Source organism: Doryrhamphus excisus, chromosome 19 (genome assembly GCF_030265055.1).
Source record: "Doryrhamphus excisus isolate RoL2022-K1 chromosome 19, RoL_Dexc_1.0, whole genome shotgun sequence".
NCBI classification, from domain to species: domain Eukaryota; kingdom Metazoa; phylum Chordata; class Actinopteri; order Syngnathiformes; family Syngnathidae; genus Doryrhamphus; species Doryrhamphus excisus.
Window position 1 is genome coordinate 14,657,942 of NC_080484.1, and position 18,901 is coordinate 14,676,842.

Consider the following 18,901-nt stretch of genomic DNA (forward strand, 5'->3'; position numbering starts at 1 on the left):
ACATTTATAAAATAACATTTTGTAAAATTATAATCCCTAGTGAGGATAAACGATATAGAAAATGGACGGATAAAAATGTAGAATTATTTTAATAGCAATAAAAAAATATTGAATTGATTTTTTTAAATGATATATGAAATTCACAATGAAGGTTTAATTTTTCAGCTGGCAATTTTTCCTAAAATAAAAAATTCCTATAACAAAATAACATAAATAATAAATAAATGAATAATAAAAAAATAAAAAAATAAAAAAATAAAAAAATAAAAAAATAAAAAAATAAAAAAATAAAATAATAAAATAATAAAATAATAAAATAATAAAATAATAAAATTATAAAATAATAAAATTATAAAATTATAAAATTATAAAATTATAAAATTATAAAATTATAAAATTATAAAATTATAAAATTATAAAATTATAAAATTATAAAATTATAAAATTATAAAATTATAAAATTATAAAATTATAAAATTATAAAATTATAAAATATCTCCTGTGCTCAAATGAGATTTTTGGCATAGATTTGCAGGTTACGACACCGGAGCTTGCAAGCAGCCGCCGGCGGTGGTGTACACCCTGAAACTGCTCATTGGCGCCGCCCCTGTGGCCTTCATCATCACGGGCCTAATGATCCTGCTCCTGTACCCCATCACGGAGAAAGTGCGGCTGAGGAACAAACTCCACCTGGAGGAGCTGCGGTGAGTTATTATATTATATGTAATATGACTAATATTACCATTTTATTGAGTACAATTATTTCTACAGAAAACAAAGCACCGGCTCCAGAGACGATTTGGGTTTGATGTGACGTGAAAGTTGATGCATTCCAGCAGTGCATGCTGGGAAATTTGCCTCATTAGTGTATATTACACTGGGAACATTTTTAATGAAACATTGTTTGTTTTCATTCTCACACATGTTGTAAAGTCATATAGGAGTAACCAAGATATTTATACAAATTCATGTATATCAGGATTTTATTTCTTTTTCTTGAACTACACTGTTATTTATTTATGATGACACCGTTAAAAGGAGGAAGGAGATGAATGTGACACAGAATAGATTGTGTGGTGTGTTACTTTGTGGAGATGAAGGGTATACCGTAGGTGTGTAAGGAAAGTAGCAATAATAAACGCATACTGTTTTTTTATTGAATAGTTCAAAAGCACAGTGCATTCATGCCTGTATTGCACCCTCTGGTGGTAGGATGTGGTGTTTACTTTTCGTATTTGGACTCCAAAGGGAAATTTGATGCAATCCAGTGGCGTTTTTTTAAACATGAGAATGACAGTCAGGGACACCAAGCGAAGTTGAGACAATCAGATTGGAATGGGATGGAGCGCCAGGATGACAATGTTCATGAAAATCTGTTTTTTAATCTGACGTCCCTGCAATAAAAAAATGTCTTCATCGTGATTAGCTTGTCTTTGTGTCATTTGTAATAAATATTCATTATGGATAATTAAATAACGTGAACGTCCTCAAATTGCTCTTTGAGGATTTACTGCAGTAGTCAAAGATCGTCTGTAAAGCCAGGTCTGTTTTCCCCCAGCGGGCATAAACGTCACTTTGTAGATGTCACGCGACATCAGTCAGCTGACATTAAGCTCCCCTTCTGATTCGTTCTTTCTCCTTCGCGGCAGTTGTGAACGGACGTCTCGAACTACAAACAGAGATGCAACTTTCATCTTTATTATTCCGATTGTGGATAAACTAAGTCAGCGGTAAGATGCCTTTATCTATAACAAAAGTTAACAGTTCACTTGTAGCAGATAGTTATAGAGGGAAAAAATGGAACTGCTGGAGGGCAGTTCCATTTTTTCCTTTGCTTTCCTTTGCTTCATGTTATCAACGCCACGATAAAAATGCGTGTTTTCTACATTTCCGCCTCTTAAACTATTATTAATTGGAAAATGTGCCCATTGTAGAAACCTTTTTAATATGTTATTTCTTTTTTAACGTTAATTTTTTTGTGTAATGAATGTTGCGTGTAATGTTTGTTAGCAAACGCTAGCATTAGCAGTTAGCTTAATGGACGTAATACAAATGAACGCTGCGTGGCTATTTAGACTATTTTGCTTACTCAGGTTATATACATTTATTGTACAACTATTAAGAAGTTATGTCTCAACATCTTTATTGCCATATTGAATTGATTTTTGAATGATGCTAAACATGCTAGGTTAATTAGCCACTCCAAATTGTCCATAGGTATGAATGTGGGTGGGAATGGTTGTTTGTCTATATGTGCCCTGTGATTGGCTGGCCACCAGTCCAGGGTTGACCCCGCCTCTCGCCCCAAGACATGCTGTCACGGTTTTAAATATTATTGAAAAAAAGCGAGCCTTGTCATCTCACGTTTAGAATTTTGTTGCTGCACTTTTGAACAATGAAACAAAGAGAAATGTTAAAACGTCTTTACTGAAAAAAAAAAAAAAAGTCTTCCATGTTGTTCGGCATCATTGTGCCAGCCGAGAGTCAGGCCGGGTACGACTACGTGGAGGCCTCCGCCATCATCGTGCTGGGATTGTGACTGGGGGCTGGACTGGACGGGCAGGAGGTCTCAGGGCTACCGGGGGTGCGCAGTGTGGATTTACGCTTGCCATTACGTATCGTGAGCTCCTCTTTGGGTTTGAACGTCAGGGGTACAAATCCGTCTGCGTCCGCCACCAAGACGATCCACAGAGGGCCTGAAAAAAAAACAAAAAAAAAAAACACCATGGGGATGTTACTTAGTATGTTGCGCAATGCATGCTAACAAGCTTAGCACAGCTAATCTAGCCTGGGCTGCTAATCACCTCCAATTATAGCTCCAGGTGATAAGGAGAACAACAAAGTAGCAGATTCTTCCAACATTGAATACTCATACAAACGTACCGTGCAGCATCTCCACAATGCTGAGGTTGAAGAGCTCTTGCACGGCGTGCAGACACAACTTGCCATCGCACAGCAGCACCGGCCTCCGCTCGTCGATGAACACGTTCTCTGAAAGCTGTTTCTGCAAAGGCAGCGACAAAGTCCTTAATACGTAATACAGTAAACCTCGGATATATCGGACTCGGATATATCGGAAATTCGCTCACAACGGACAGATAAAAAAGAACCAATTTTTCTGTAATGCATTTCCAATAAAAATTCATTGCATATATCGGATTTTTTATAACGGATTTCGCCTATTTCGGACAAAATCTGCAGTCCCGTTCCAATGCATTTCCATTAAATTTCCCTCGCATATATCGGATGGCCGCATCGTGGCGCTCCGATTCGCTGAATCGTGACAGGCCGCTATACGACGTCATTTGCAGCGTTTGCAGCGTTGCCTGCGCGTCCAGGTACATTGGAAACATAGTCAAGGAAGTGCCTTTTTATAACGGATAAAATCCGATTTACGCATATACCGGATATAAATAACGATATATGCGTAAAACGGACATTTTCCGGTATACGCATATAACGGATTTCGCTTATTTCAGACAAAACCAGTGGGAACAATTGAATCCGATATATCCGAGTTTTACTGTATAACCAAGCCGAGGCATCGCTTCTTAACTGGGACACAAACTTGATCCCATCAGAAAAGGTGGCAACAGAAGAGTCTTAAACTAGGGATGCAACTAACGATTATTTTCATAATCAATTAATCAGTTATTTTTTGATTAATCTGATTTTTTTTTTAAAAACAAGTTTAATCTCCACCTCTATATTCAGAAATAGATTTCAACCGTCAGAGTGCACAACACCAGGATGCTGCTTGAATATTCTCTTAAAGTACTGATAATATATACTTATAATAAAAAAATGTAAATGTTTGTCAAATGTGCACAAAAATACAAATGTATGCTATGCACTATAGACTACTTTTTTATATAAAGTGCAAAAATAGATACTTTTTGTTATGTAAGCTGTTCATAACAATAACAGTAACAATAAATAGAAAAAAGAAATATGAGTCAGAAAAGCCAGCAACAGGATTTGTTTCAACGTTTGTGTATGACTGTAAATGTTTATGTTTAATTGTGTTCAATTTTGTGTTTAATTGCAGTCTTCATATTTGATCTCAGTGAGCTTTGTAAAAATGTGTCCTTGAAGGAAGTGTGTAACCTGGCTTATTGGATGACTGGAGTGAAGCACGTCAGTAATAATCATGCTGAGAATGCTGTCAAGACAGCTGCTTGCTGTGGTGTACATGTCTTTGGAATGAGAACAAATAGTACAGTATGAGGATGTATTAGAGTACAACATATTGTTTTATTTGCAGCATTGGGTTAAGGAAAGTAAGTAGCCCAGACAGCAAAACACACACACATTTTATACATAAAGTACATAAATAAAGAAATGATTGGATAGTAAATTACTCCAACCCTGTCTTAATGACGGCTAAATGTAATTGAATCCAAGCTTGTCTCCACTCCGACTTTATGAGAAAATTAAAACTTATTACCACCACTGTGTGCAAGTTGTTTATTTAAATATAGTGCTTTATAAAATATTTATAATGCACTACATTTAAGCCCCGCTTAAGGTGATAAAACTGAAATAAAAAGTGACACACACACACACACTCACATACATGTCCTATCACTGTCATGAATCAGCTAACAGACAAAATGCTAGCATGAGGCTAGTTAGCATCAAGGGTAACATTCTCTTTAAAAGGGAACAAAGCTAGGATATTCTAGTGACTGGGTTGCATGGTGAGCAAGTTAGCACACAGGCCTCACAGCTAGTTCAATTCCACCCTCGGCCATCTCTGTGTGGAGTTTGCATGTTCTCCCCGTGCATGCGTGGGTTTTCTCCGGGTACTCCGGTTTCCTCCCACATTCCAAAAACATGCTAGGTTAATTGGCGACTCCAAATTGTCCATAGGTATGAATGTGAGTGTGAATGGTTGTTTGTCTATATGTGCCCTGTGATTGGCTGGCCACCAGTCCAGGGTGTACCCCGCCTCTCACCCGAATTCAGATGGGATGGGTTTCTGTGTTTCTTTTTCAAGTGCCGTAACATTCCTTGCCGTGTCACATCCATCCATCCATTTTCTATACCGCTTATCCTCACTTGGGTTGCGGGGGGTGCTGGAGCCTATCCCAGCTGTCTTCGGGCGAGAGGCCGGGTACACCCTGGACTGGTGGCCAGCCAATCACAGGGCACATATAGACAAACAACCGTTCCCACCTACATTCATACCTATGGACAATTTGACGAGTGGCCAATGAAGCTAACGTGTTTTTGGAATGGGGGAGGAAGCCGGTGTACTCTGAGAAAACCCACGCATACACGCGGGGAGATCATGCAAACCACACAGGGATGCCCATGCGGGCGATCGAAACCACTCTTCCACTGTGCAGCAAAGCTTGCATGCTATACATTTTCGTTTTGTGAAGCGTGAAGTGACTTTTGAAGACTTTGGTCGAACTGTTTTCTCCATGTCGGTCATGTTTCATTTGTTGAATTTACCCTCATTATACCACCTCTGCTCTGACTCCATCCATTTTTGTTAAACTTATTTCCATCAGCCTGCATTGACAAAGCTGTGCAGGTGGAGTAGACAGCTCCACGACGTGGTGAGTGACGCATAAATCGCACAACACCGAATTGATAATGAAATTTGCCATATATTGACTTTTAAAGATTTCATGTATTGCAGCCTTACTAAATTTAATAAAGAAAAAACCAGCAGCATGTAGTGGAGCACTAAAGCAGATTGCCACATAGTGGAAATAAAAACAGTAATGATAAAGAGTAATGTTAGCAGGAAAGAAAATGAGTGGAAAGTGGAAAACAATGGATGACATTCAGCTCGAAACATACCTGACATGTGACGTTGACGTAAGGGGGCTCGCCAGTGCTGGGGTATGTGCTCAGAACCTTCTTCCCGTTCTGCGTGTAGTCCCGGATCTCACTCAGGCAATGCTGCATGTCCGCAAAGCGAGTAAACAACCGCTCCATGTTGCAGACTAGCTGCTCCAGCGCTTGTTCCCGGCCTGAGGCAGCCACCCCTCCGACCCTCTCCTGGACGGGTGGTGGCACCTCTGTGTTCAGGTCCAGGCGAGGCGACACACCCCGGCCGGGTTCCCTGCTGGTCTGGCTGGCCACCGCCAGGCTGGCCACACGGTTGATGTGGTTGGCGTCAAAGTTCTCGACCGTGACGGAAGAGGATTCGCAGGACTGGGTTCTTTCCGAAGAAGAGAAGTCCACGGAGCTGGCTACGGGACTGACGTCGCCGCTCCTCACCTCCTCTACCAGCCGGCGCCTGCTACCGGGTGAACGGGCAACGCCCGCGCCAGGCAACACAAATTCCTTTATGCCCGGGCGCTCCCTGTCTTCCTTGGACACGTGCTCCGAATGCCTCCTAATCCGAGACTCCGGGTTGAGAGAGGAGGGGGTCGGCGAGATGGCACCCTCCCTGTCGCACATCAACTCTTTAGCTAAAAGGCGAAGGATGTATTTTTCCGTGTTGGAGGACGGGAGAAAGGCGGGGTCGGTGGACTTCTGGCGACCCACCATCAGCAGCAGCACCTTTTCACTGAGGAAGCACACCCCCTTGGGCCTGTCAGTGGCCTGTAAGGAGATCTGCTGGATGTTGGGCATGGCAGACGGTGTGATGCAGTAGACCAGCACCATGTTGCAAGTGTTGGACGCCACAGCCACGGTGGAAGCCTGTGGATCAAAAGCCACGATATCCGGCACCAGGATCCCGGGGATGCTTACTTTACGGGTGGTGGTGACCTTGCGTTCGTATGTGATCAATACTAGGTGCGATGAGTCCTGCCCCGAGCCCGTTACCGCGTCCTTGCGTCTAAAGTGAATAAGGGGACTGGGGTCTGAACGGCGGTGCTTGGCAAGCAGGTGAGTGAGGTCCAAAGGGCCCAAGCTGGTTGTGTGGGACCTCTCTGAGTCAAAGGATCGTCTCCTTGAGTCCAGAGGGGGCTCATTGTCCATAGTCTGGCTCTGCGACGGGTCTGCTTCTGATGGCATCTCGAAGGCCATGCCGGCGTTCAACCCACAAAGTTTTTCCAAAGGCAGCTCTGTCGCCACAGCAACCTGAGAGGGCCCCGTGGCCTCCATGGCACAGATGTAACCCCCCACGTCAAAGATGGGGCAGAAGGAGCAAGCCACCAGGCTCTTGTGGATGTCGTTCCAGACATACGAGTGAAGCTCGCTGCCAATGGCCACCACAAGCCGGGTGCCATCTTTAGTCCAGCAAGCGCAGTGGATCAGTCCACTACCTTTGATGTCTGCTTTGGTTCTCCTGTTGTCCACTCTCACGGAAAACAGCACAGACGCATCCCTCTTGGTCAAGAGGACCAGGATGTCCAGTTTGGGATGCCAGACGCAGCCCTGAGGGAGCAGTGGAAAGGGCTCGCTCATCTCGCAGGTCTGAGTGCACAGCAGCTTGTTGTGCTCCAGCGCGCTCAGCTGCAGCTGCCAGACGCTGACGTGCTTCTTGTGCTGCACAGCCAGCAGGGCGGGCGAGTCCGAGCAGCACAGCGGCCCCCAAAAAAGGCCCAGGACGTGCTCAAACTGCCCAATCACATTGGTGTCGCCAAACTTGACCTCGCCGTGGATGAAATACAGCGCCGTCAGGCACACCTGCCTGCCGTCGGTCCAGGCGATGCCGTGCATGGGGTGGATGGCCTGGTGCAGCGTGTTGACGCCGCTTCGCAGCAGCTTGGCCTTGCCCAGGTCCATCCTGGCGGAAAGAGAAAGGACGATTCAAGAAGCGACCATTACCTGGGACAGCAGCGTGATCTGCGTGGGTGAGGAGCGACAACCACCAATGCAGATTAAGAAAAGCCTCTCCTGCTCTCCTCTCCTTCCACGTAGGCAGCCTAATCCGCTTGCCTGAGCCGAGGTCGCTGTGACGAGTGCTAATATCTCACTAAATAGCTGACTGACTCGAGGTGGGCTGACATTGCTAATTAATAATTAATAAATTGCTAAAGAATTAAACAAAAGCTTAGTCAAGTCAATACATCACAGCATATGATAGCAATACCATACAAACAAGTCACATGGCTGTGAATAAATTAGACACTGATGATGTTTAAAAGACAACTAGAAAGTAGGAAATTACGCACTTGGAGCCCACAAGAACCCCAAAACAAAACCTTCCAGTTATACATTAAAAAAACATGGCTGACAACCAAGCCAGTAGCTATGTCTTGTGTAGAATATTAGCTTATATAAATGGATGTTAAATGGAGGTACAACCAATAAATACTTGTAAAATATAGTTTAAAAAGTGTAATAGCAATTATAACATTTCCACAAGTTTGTTTTGAGGTCCACTAAAGTTGCAATTTGATGACTTGAGAAAAAAGTCAATTCGTTTCGAAGCGTTTTACTTTTAGCCTGTTTGAGCAATTTGTCATAAAGAATAACATTAGTAAGGATGGTTTCTATAGTTAGCTTTAGAGTAGCTCCACGTACATAAAACAGACAATTAGATAGATACGTAATTAACCTCCTTACTTGGGCGTTTTGTTAATTATTATAACAACATACCTTACCTTGGTTAAGTATTTATTGTGAACCCTATCCCGCTGAACTTAACATTTGCCGGCTAAAAAGCGACCCGAATGTTCACTATTAATGACCCGGAAGTTATTGCTAATGGAGGATTATGGGAAATGTAGTTGAAGTAAAAATGATTATATTTCCCCACTAGTCGGCGCTATTTGCCTGCAAATTCACCAAAAAAAACCCACAAAAACAAAAGAGACTTGTGTGTACGCAGTGGTTGAGATTTGAGCTTACCAAACAACTGAAATCACTCAGTTCTCCGCACAACCGCAGAGTGGCGCCATCTTGTGACGTAGAAACAGCCGGGGACTCCTAGGACTACTACTACAACAAACGGTGCGAGTCCACAAAACGGGCTTTCATCTCCGTCTGGGAGGCTCGCGGCTGTCGGCGGTCGTGTGACTGCATATGCTTTCCTGCGGCACACACCGAGCGAATACACGGGGAAACGCTCGTCTGGGAAGGCCTTATGTTCCACGGCTAGGACTAGGAGAAGTATTGGAAACATGGGCGTGGAAGTAGAAACAATATCTCCCGGTGATGGTGAGCTAGTTCCTTTGCTATTTCGGGGATTCCTATTCCGAAACTACTATTAATGTATATTTATGTTAACTGGGTTTTAATATGTGCTTAACTAGCTACTTAACTCACACAATGCCGTATGATTTCTCTTTCTGTATGAATTATTTGTCTACCCCAATGTAAAAAAAAAATAATAATAATGAAAAAGCATTCATTGATAATTACATCACAGCTCATCATATCAACCTGAATGTATGCCCCCTGGTGGCTGTAAGCAAGTATAGTGATGACGTAAGAGCAAGCTGTTATTCCAGCATGTGATAACATGGTGATACAATATTACCATTGATAGACAGTACATGTGAAAAGTGCATTACTATTATAAAAAGAGTACTAGTTAAAAGTGTAGTAATATTTATTTTATATTTACTTATGTGTGCTGTGTGTGAAATAGTAATGGAAGTATTTGTTTCCCACAGGAAGCACATTTCCAAAGAAGGGTCAGACATGCGTTGTTCACTACATTGGTGAGTGAATCTGTCACCCACTACACATCTTGTGTCCTAATTTGAGACGTACAGATATGTCTGTGGATTGTGTATTTCAATGCTAACATGCACGCCTGCTGTTTGGAACGTCAGACAGGAGGACACCGCCACGCCCAAGACCTCATGTTGTCATCTATTTTGTCGAGACGGAGAAACCTGTTTACCACCTTCTAAATACACGTTTTAACATGATTAGAGCCCCCTAGACATGAAATAACACCCTATAGTCATCTTTACACTCATATTTACCAATATAGTAGATATCATAAGAGAAAACAAGGCAAAGAAAACCTGTTTACCACCTTCTAAATACACTTTTTTAACATGATTAGAGCCCCCAGACATGAAATAACACCCCTATAGTCACCTTTACACTCATATTAGCCAATATAGTAGATATCATAAGAGAAAATAAGGCAAAGAAAACCTGTTTACCACCTTCTAAATACACTTTTTAACATGATTAGAGTCCTCTAGACATGAAATAACACCCCTATAGTCACTTTTACACTCATATTAGCCAATATAGTAGATATCATAAGAGAAAATAAGGCAAAGAAAACCTGTTTACCACCTTCTAAATACACTTTTTAACATGATTAGAGCCCCCTAGACATGAAATAACACCCCTATAGTCACCTTTACACTCATATTAGCCAATATAGTAGATATCATAAGAGAAAATAAGGCAAAGAAAACCTGTTTACCACCTTCTAAATACACTTTTGGGAGTATCCGGTCCAGTATGTCCAATGCCGTTGTGTCTTTATTCAGTCTCTGGGTGTGTGAGTGCGACGCTTAGACATTTGGGACAGACATTTGGGTTAGCATGTGCCTCAGGGTGCCTGCGCCCAGACAAGTAGGTCACACATAAAGCAAACAAAAACAAGTAAAGCGGTGTTATCGTCGCCGTGTCTGAGGATCAGCAGGTTTATGAAGCCGCTATAAAAGCTAGCGAGTGTAGGTTGTGTCATAAACACGTGTGGCTGTGTTGACTGCGTGCTGAGACCCTGACAAGGCGCTGACGCTAGGACTAATTGTTGCCTCACTGGTGCCGTGTCAACACCACAATGCGTTGCCATGTTTATTGGATGTCTCCCATCAATGTGTTCATATTCTTTCACTCCTCACCATGTCTGTCCATTTTGCTGCTGCTCGAGTGTGGCGCAAAATCCCCCAAAGAGCACGGAAGCTGTTATTGAGTCTGCCAGTGGAAATGAGTGGCATGAACCTTAGACTTTGTTCGGAGGATTTGTATATGTGGAATGTGTTTGTTTTCCTACTAAGCAGTACTCTTTCATTCCATTGGCTATGCCTCTATTGTCAGAATTTATGAAGGGTACCCGGGGAGCAGCTAAGGTAGAACACAAGCCAATCCGTAATGCTCATCAACATTACATTTGTGCACTATTATCTGTTTGTGCCATAGAAAATAATGACAGTAGAAAGATTCTGTTCGTGTCCAACTGTGGGCATCGTAAAACAGATCTTGTTCAACCATGCTGATGTATATTTAGTTTGGTGAATGTTTTATTCGTTTTGAGTTCGACTTCTTTCCTCATGGATGACAAATTCCGCTTTTCTCAAGCAAGATCTATTCATGAAGCTCACACAGATATCAAATGCTAAATGCTAGCAAATTAGGGTTTTGTAAAATATTTTTTTTAGTATCAATTAATTTAGAAAGTATTAATTTTGTGCACGGCTGCACGGCGATCAAGTGGTTAGCGCACAGCTAACACAGCTATCACAGCTAGGAGACCAGGTTTCAATTCCACCCTCGGCCATCTCTTTGTGGAGTTTGCATGTTCTCCAGTTTCCTCCCACATTCCAAAAACATGCTAGGTTAATTAGCCACTCCAAATTGTCCGTAGGTATGAATGTGAGTGTGAATGGTTGTTTGTCTATATGTGCCCTGTGATTGGCTGGCCACCAGTCCATTGTGTACCCCGGCTCCAGCACCCCCCGTGACCCTCGTGAGGAAAAGCGGTATGAATGAATGAATAATTTTGTGCACGGTGGTCGAGTGGTTAGCGCGCAGACCTCACAGCTAGGAGACCAGGGTTCAATTCCACCCTCGGCCATCTCTGTGTGGAGTTTGCATGTTCTTCCCGTGCATGCGTGGGTTTTCTCCGGGTACTCCGGTTTCCTCCCACATTCCAAAAACATGCTAGGTTAATTAGCCACTCCAAATTGTCCATATGTATGAATGTGAGTGTGAATGGTTGTTTGTCTATATGTGCCCTGTGATTGGCTGGCCACCAGTCCCAAAGACAGCCGGGATAGGCTCCAGCACCCCCCGCGACCCTCGTGAGGATAAGCGGTAGAAAATGAATGAATGAATAATTTTGTGCACCAATGTTGGTGACAGGAGTATATTGTGTATTAGGTGTATGCTTGCATTGATGCAGTGTTTAGGGTCCTTGTGTTGTCTCCAGCCCCGGCACAACTTCAGCTTTATGACTGATTCTTGAGTATTGGTGGCAAGAATCTGCTGATACTGACTGGAATTCATGCCACCTTTAACTTGAATAAGATTTCCAGTACCTGCACTGGCCGCACTGGCCACACAGCGTGATAGAACCAACACCAAATGTTCCTGTGGGTAACAAGTGTTTGTCTTGGAATGCTGTGTTCTTCATCCACCATGCATACACCTCATATTACGTCCAAATAACTCCCATTTTAGTTTCATCACATCCACAGCCTCTTATTCCAAAATGAAATGTTGACTTTGACTGTTCTCACCATCCCTTGGCCTCTGCTTATCTGAGATTTGAACTAGAACTGTGCCTGTGGTCTTCCATTTTTTGCTCACTCAGAGTGGAATCTGACAGCTGATATCTCTGAGCTAGCTTTTGTATCCTTGTGGAATCTTAATGGAAATCTCCATTCATCCATCTTCTACCGCTTATTAGCAGCCTGGCAGGGAATCATCATAAGTCATAAACGGGCTATTATTGTTAGAACATCATTAAAATGCCATTTTAGCATAACATGGGACCTTTTAAAGGTAGTTGCAGCATAACATGAGTGGGGTAAAGAAAGTGGAAGTGCTTTAATTGAGACATGGCAAGTGGAGTCCACTATTTGAGCAGAATGTCATTATCGTTGCAGTCATTTGAACTTGGTCACATGGTCTCTGTGCAGTTTGAGTCAGACATGTTGCTTTCATAAGACCCGAGATTACGCCCATGAGATCCCATGAGGGGGATGTCTGGTGATAGCACTTAGCTGTAGATTGGGGACTAAAAGGCACCCTTCCTGCAAAGATAAAGATACAGTAGTTTGTTTGATGTTTTTTTTTTTATACTGCAGTATACTATTTTAATGTCCTTCATGCAGCAACACACTCTAGTGCTTTTCTGATCTTCACTTTCAACACACGCACTGCATGCAACTGACCCTGGTTTGACTCTAGTGGGAGTTTCCCAAATATGGCAAGCAGTCACGAGGCCTCATGCAACTGGAGAGCTGACACAATTAGGGAAAGCCGCTCACCCACCTCCCCCGCCCCCTCTCCCCACACAGAGCTGAAGCGTTATCAGGCGCCTGCTAATCTTGTTGTGTTTAATTTGGAGCTGCAACGATGAATCGATGATTAATGGATTATCCAGTTAATCGGCAACTATTTTGGGAATGGATTTGTGGTTTCATTTTTTAAAAATGTACAGTAAAATGGCCTCATTACAGCAACACAAATGGGACCATTTTTGAATATCCGTAGTCATCCATGAAAGCAGAGCTACTGTATTATCTTTGTTTTTCAGGAAAAACAACATATCGGCTTTGACTTTGGAAAACAGGCAGTCAACATTTCTGCCGCTTTCCGATGTTTTGCCAAGCATAGCACTGCCTACATGCATGCGGAAAAACATTCCCATGCAAAGTATGGGATTTATCCACGTGTACATTTGCGTATATTTATTCATAACTGTTGCCAGTAGTACACGCACTAACTAGTGGTAGAACATTCATTCATTCATTCATTTTCTACCGCTTTTTCCTCACGAGGGTCACAGGGGTGCTGGAGCCTATCCCAGCTGTCTTCGGGCGAGAGGCGGGGTACACTCCGGACTGGTGGCCAGCCAATCACAGGGCACATATAGACAAACAACCATTCACACTCACATTCATACCTATGGACAATTTGGAGTGGCCAATTAACCTAGCATGTTTTTGGAATGTGGGAGGAAACCGGAGTACCCGGAGAAAACCCACGCATGCACGGGGAGAACATGCAAACTCCACTCAGAGATGGCCGAGGGTGGAATTGAACCCTGGTCTCCTAGCTGTGAGGTCTGCACGCTAACCACTCGATCGCCGTGCCGCCTAGTGGTAGAACAGTGAAATAAATATGCATATTTCTGTACTACTAATGGGACGTATTCAACCACAAAACAGCAATGATCTATTCTTTCATATGTTTTTGAAAAAATGCAATATTAGGAGATGTGGACCTTAGCAAATATCACAATATTTTTGGCCTGTATCACGATATGACGATTTAAAACAATATAACATTTAAATTTTCTTGTATAAAAAGCTACAAACCTTAAACCAGGGGTCTCAAACACGCGGCCTAGTTTGAGGCCCCCGCCTTGATATGAAAGCCTAATGTTAGTGCGACCCGCGCAAGTTTGATATGGATGCTGTATGGTATCATGTACCCAGAAAAAATTATTACGTTTGATTCATGTTCATGTTAAAGGTTAAATAACTGTTAATAGTTATCCTCCCTATCCGTGTGGAAGTGGTAAGTTTTTGGCTATTTAAGTTTAAAGGAAATAACTTGAAGGCTACCGTTTAGGTCGCTAGCTCTCTAGTTTGCGAGTTAGCATGTGTCTCAAGACCCTGCAGTTGCGCAATATGTTGTAAATAAAAAGAGTATAAATGTGACTATAGTCGTGTTTTGTCATGTCTACAGGGCTCTAATAATGCTTTAATTTTAATCTGAAAAAAATAATTTGTCTACCCACCAACTATATGTGGTTTCTTAAGTTTTTATTATTTGCCGTTTTATTATTATCATATTTATTTATTACTGATTGATTTTTTTATTCTTGTTTTGTTTATTTATTTTTCATCTTATTTTGTGCAAAAAAATAAAAAGTAAGATATTTGAGAACAGTGGAATGTTTTATCAGAGCTTTTCTTGTAGAAAATCGGAACCAAAGCAAAGTTTATTCATTTTTCTGTTTTTAATAAATGCGTTTTTTTTGGGTTTTTTTGTTTTGGATAACCTGATGCGGCCCAGCCTTGCCCAGACCCTAGCTCCAGTGGCCCCCAGGTAACTTGAGTTTGAGACCCCTGCCTTAAACCATACAATATAAGAAAGCCTCTGCACACGTTGCTACTAAATCTTCAACCAACTGTAATGCCTGTGCTTGGATTAAGGAAGATGTAGTCACCCATGCCATTCCAACTGCATATGGGAGATATTTTTATGACACTCCTGTTTTGTTTTGTTCATCATGACAGAGCGTTCTCCTGATTAAATACTTCCACACACGCATGTTCCTACGCATTTCATTCATCTCATGCATCCGCTGCAGCACGCAGGCTCGTTTTATTATTTATCCTGGTATAAGTCATTTATTTTATCATGGGAAACATGATAAAACAAACCCTAGTGTGAAAAACTTGGAATCAGTGGTAAGGGATTTATGAATAAATAAAGACTATACAAAGCTGTACAAGCAATGGGGGGGCGGGTCATGCCCAAACGAGGACGTCATTCCTTCCCATGTTGGAGCTCCTCACAACAGGAATAGAATGGGGCTGTTGCCATGTTTGAGTCCTAAATAATCTCAAAAGTCAAGTCTTCGCAAGATATTTTGGTCACAAGCTGTTGAAGCTGCAAATGGAGAAACACCTTTTCCACTTCCTGTTGGTTGAATTGTCACATGACTTTTGCTTACACTGCATAGTGGGCTTCAATCGGCCGTAATACAACCAAAACAGGCTATCGATCGTTTGCATGAATCAATAAAGACACAATCGACATGTGCTGAGAGTTGTACTCATGTCAGCATCTCTTGAAGCGACATACTCGCCGCAGTACGCACTCAGACATATAACCTCGGGCGGGGGCGGGGAAGCGAGGGGGGGGGTGGTTGTGCTGGCAGCTCCTCTAGACGGGGCGAGACAGGATATGTCAGAGTAAAAATAACCCCACCTCTGTGCGCTAATGCTTTTTTGTGCTGACACAGCCAAAGAGCTAGCGAGTCAGGGTTTCTCTTGAGAGTCTTGAAAGGGGGGCGTCAGGAACCACTGCCGCAAACCTAACCCCGCCCACTAACCCTGCTATGCACAACTCATAAGAACTGTTTTTTTATTTTTTTTCAATTTGTTAGTCAACATTGATAGTTTATCCACCTCACATATAATGATCAGACCACATTACTATTGCACAGGTTGGCCACAGTAAAAGGCCAGTACAAAATGTGTACAGAGAGGTGTACATCACTTGTAGTATCTTGTTGGACCGCCATTTATTGCTCATTTATTGTAGCCAACCCGTGTAATAACCATGGCAGATCTTTTTAACACCCTCTAGTGTTACAGTACCAGATGATAGCGCACTCCTCCATTTTGTATTTTGCTGTGACATTTGGCCAACCTGTGAAGTTATCACAAACGTCCAGAAGCTATGACTTCCGGATAAACATACAACTTGAGGAATTGACTTTCTGCTGTTACAGTATGTCTGCATCGGGGACAAGTGGGGCAGTGACCCACCACCAAAGCATTATTTTGTAGTCAAGTGAGCGTAGTCACGGTTTCAGAGTTTCACAGCGTGAAAAACATCGCCTTTGGTTTGTAGTAGCCAGGACGTAACGTAGCAGGTGCTCGCCTCTGCGCTCGCACTCGACGACTCGTTTGGAACACGCTGTGATTCTTGGGAATGGCGGACCTGCTAAGTTTAGATGGGGCGGGTTGAAAGCGGAGAGCCCATACAGTAGGGGCATTAGCCGTCATACCCCCCAGGAACATGAGCGCAACAACACCAACATTAAAGTCTTTAGTAGCCAACTCTTCACGTTTTGCTGAGTGAGGAATAATATTAGTGAGGAATATTACAGCTGGGAGTATCAGATGCTAGCATCAGAAAAAAGAAACCAAAGCAAACTGATTGGAAGATGAGGAGGACAACCCTACCGGTGGTCACAATAGCATATATACTGGAGAGTAATCCAAAATATGCATATTTAAGCTAATGTTTTGCATATTTGCCTGGGGGGGAGGCTTTAATTTCAATGCAGACCTACCTACATGTACAAGTACTCATGCAATTTGACTCTTGAATATGCGTCATAAATAGGAAATCCTACTTTGTGGAAATTAATTTATCACATACGGAACTAATGGTGGATTTGCATAATTGACCACTCAGTAGCCATGTTTGCATGAGGTGTTTTTCCTCTTTCCGAATGGAATCTTTCAGAATATACATCATGGGTCTCAAACTCAATTTACTTGGGGGCCACTGGAACTCGGGTCTGGGTGAGACTGGGCCGCATCAGGTTTTCAAAAAAAAAACAAAAAAAACGCATTTATTAAATAAATTTATTTATAAAATTTATTTATAAAAAATTAAAAAACTTTGCTTTGGTTCCAATTTTCTACAAGAAAAGCTCTGATAAAACATTCCACTGTTCTCAAATATCTTCCTTTTTATTTTTCTACACAAAATAAGATGAAAAATAAATAAATCAAGAATAAAGAAAATCAATCAATCAGTAATAAATAAATAAATATAATAATAATAAAACGGCAAATAATAAAAACTTAAGAAACCACATATAGTTGGTGGGTAGACAAATTATTTATTTCAGATTAAAATGAACAAAGCATTATTAGAGCCCTGTAGACATGACAAAACACGACTATAGTCACATTTATACTCTTTTTATTTACAACACATTGCACAACTGCAGGGTCTTGAGACACATGCTAACTCGCTAAACTAGAGAGCTAGCGACCTAAACGGTAGCCTTCAAGTTATTTCCTTTAAACTTAAATAGCCAAAAACTTACCACTTCCACACGGATAGGGAGGATAACTATTAACAGTTATTTAACCTTTAACATGAACATTAATCAAACGTAATAATTTTTTCTGGGTACATGATACCATACAGCATCCATATCAAACTTGCGCGGGGCCGCACTAACATTAAACTTTCATATCAAAGCGGGGGCCTCAAAGTAGTGTCCTGCGGGCCACATTTGTAACGTGTGTTACCAAAACGCTGTACTGTTGCCACCTGGAGGCTAATTAGGTGGCCCAACGTGTGCTTTTAGTGCCATTTTATGTTTTTGTCGTTTGTGATTTGGTATCATTGACCAAGATCGTGACCAAGATCGTGATAAGATTTCTTGTTAAATCTTTTCTAAAAGGCCTCCTTTCAAAACACCATGCAGATGTCAGAGCATATAACGAGTATAACAGATTGGAATGAATGAATGATTTTTTGTCTCCAATACAGGTATGCTGCAGAATGGGAAAAAGTTTGACTCGTCCCGAGACAGAAACAAGCCCTTCAAGTTCAAGATCGGACGAAATGAGGTTATTAAAGGCTGGGAGGAAGGTGTGGCGCAGGTAAAGAGGGATACTTTGTAAATGGGGACACCCCTGCTGTAATTGGACCACTAAAAGTATCTTACTCTGTAGTGTCGTCTTCATTTGGAAATTGTAGAACAACTCCCTCTGCTGGCCGTTAAAAAGAATGCACGCCTCACTTTCTAACAATGTTCACATTTTGAACTTTTAACAATATGTATTTAACACTACATTACTACTGTAATAACTTTCCTAATTGTTAACTTTTAAAATGTCTTTCAGATGAGCCTGGGCCAGAGGGTAAAACTCACATGCACACCGGACATGGCCTACGGTGCAACGGGCCACCCCGGGGTCATCCCCCCCAATGCCACACTCATTTTTGATGTGGAACTGCTCAAACTGGAGTGAAAGCACAGCGGCACCTTCCTCGTCCTCCCGCCCTCCCCGCCATCCCACTCATCCTCTGTTTTTTATTATTTAAATCTTTCTTCTGTTGCTTTGTGGCCATCTTTTAACAAGCATGCTATTTGGTGTCAATCAAAGCTGTATATTTTGTCACGAGTAAGAAAGAAAAGGTTCACCGTACTACAACCAAAACACACACACACACAGCCTTGCTGTGTTGGCATAAAAATAAGCATAAGCACATTAAAAAGTCCCAGTATTTCTGCTCTGCATCCTGACTGAGCATGTTTTTCAATATATAGCTACAGTATATATAAACAATGCATAAA

The 18,901-nt window shown here is 42.0% G+C and overlaps 3 protein-coding genes across 5 annotated transcripts in view; 2 read left to right on the forward strand and 1 right to left on the reverse strand.

Annotated features, from left to right (window-relative positions):
- The window catches only part of mfsd2b (MFSD2 lysolipid transporter B, sphingolipid), a 23,860-nt gene extending 22,332 nt beyond the window's left edge, over positions 1-1,528 (forward strand). For both annotated transcript variants that reach the window (XM_058056326.1, XM_058056327.1), the window contains 2 exons: positions 528-704; positions 772-1,528. In XM_058056326.1, the coding sequence (XP_057912309.1) occupies positions 528-704; positions 772-814 (220 nt within the window). In that variant the 3' untranslated portion in view covers positions 815-1,528. The remainder of the gene's footprint in view (positions 1-527; positions 705-771) is intronic.
- Positions 977-8,674, reverse strand: wdcp (WD repeat and coiled coil containing). The gene is made up of 4 exons (XM_058056325.1): positions 8,517-8,674; positions 5,815-7,696; positions 2,884-3,004; positions 977-2,696 (listed from the first exon to the last, which is right to left on the reverse strand). Exons 2-4 carry the CDS (start codon positions 7,693-7,695, stop codon positions 2,500-2,502), a joined length of 2,199 nt encoding a protein of 732 aa, XP_057912308.1. The 5' UTR covers position 7,696; positions 8,517-8,674; the 3' UTR covers positions 977-2,499.
- On the forward strand, positions 1,657-18,844 carry fkbp1b (FKBP prolyl isomerase 1B). 2 transcript variants are annotated; one of them, XM_058056330.1, is made up of 4 exons: positions 1,657-1,730; positions 9,531-9,578; positions 18,091-18,203; positions 18,447-18,844. In XM_058056330.1, exons 3-4 carry the CDS (start codon positions 18,093-18,095, stop codon positions 18,573-18,575), a joined length of 240 nt encoding a protein of 79 aa, XP_057912313.1. In that variant the 5' UTR covers positions 1,657-1,730; positions 9,531-9,578; positions 18,091-18,092; the 3' UTR covers positions 18,576-18,844. The 2 variants fall into 2 exon arrangements, with proteins under 2 accessions (XP_057912313.1, XP_057912312.1); XM_058056329.1 differs by lacking the exon at positions 1,657-1,730 and adding an exon at positions 8,770-9,072.
- The last annotated feature ends 57 nt before the right edge of the window (positions 18,845-18,901 follow it).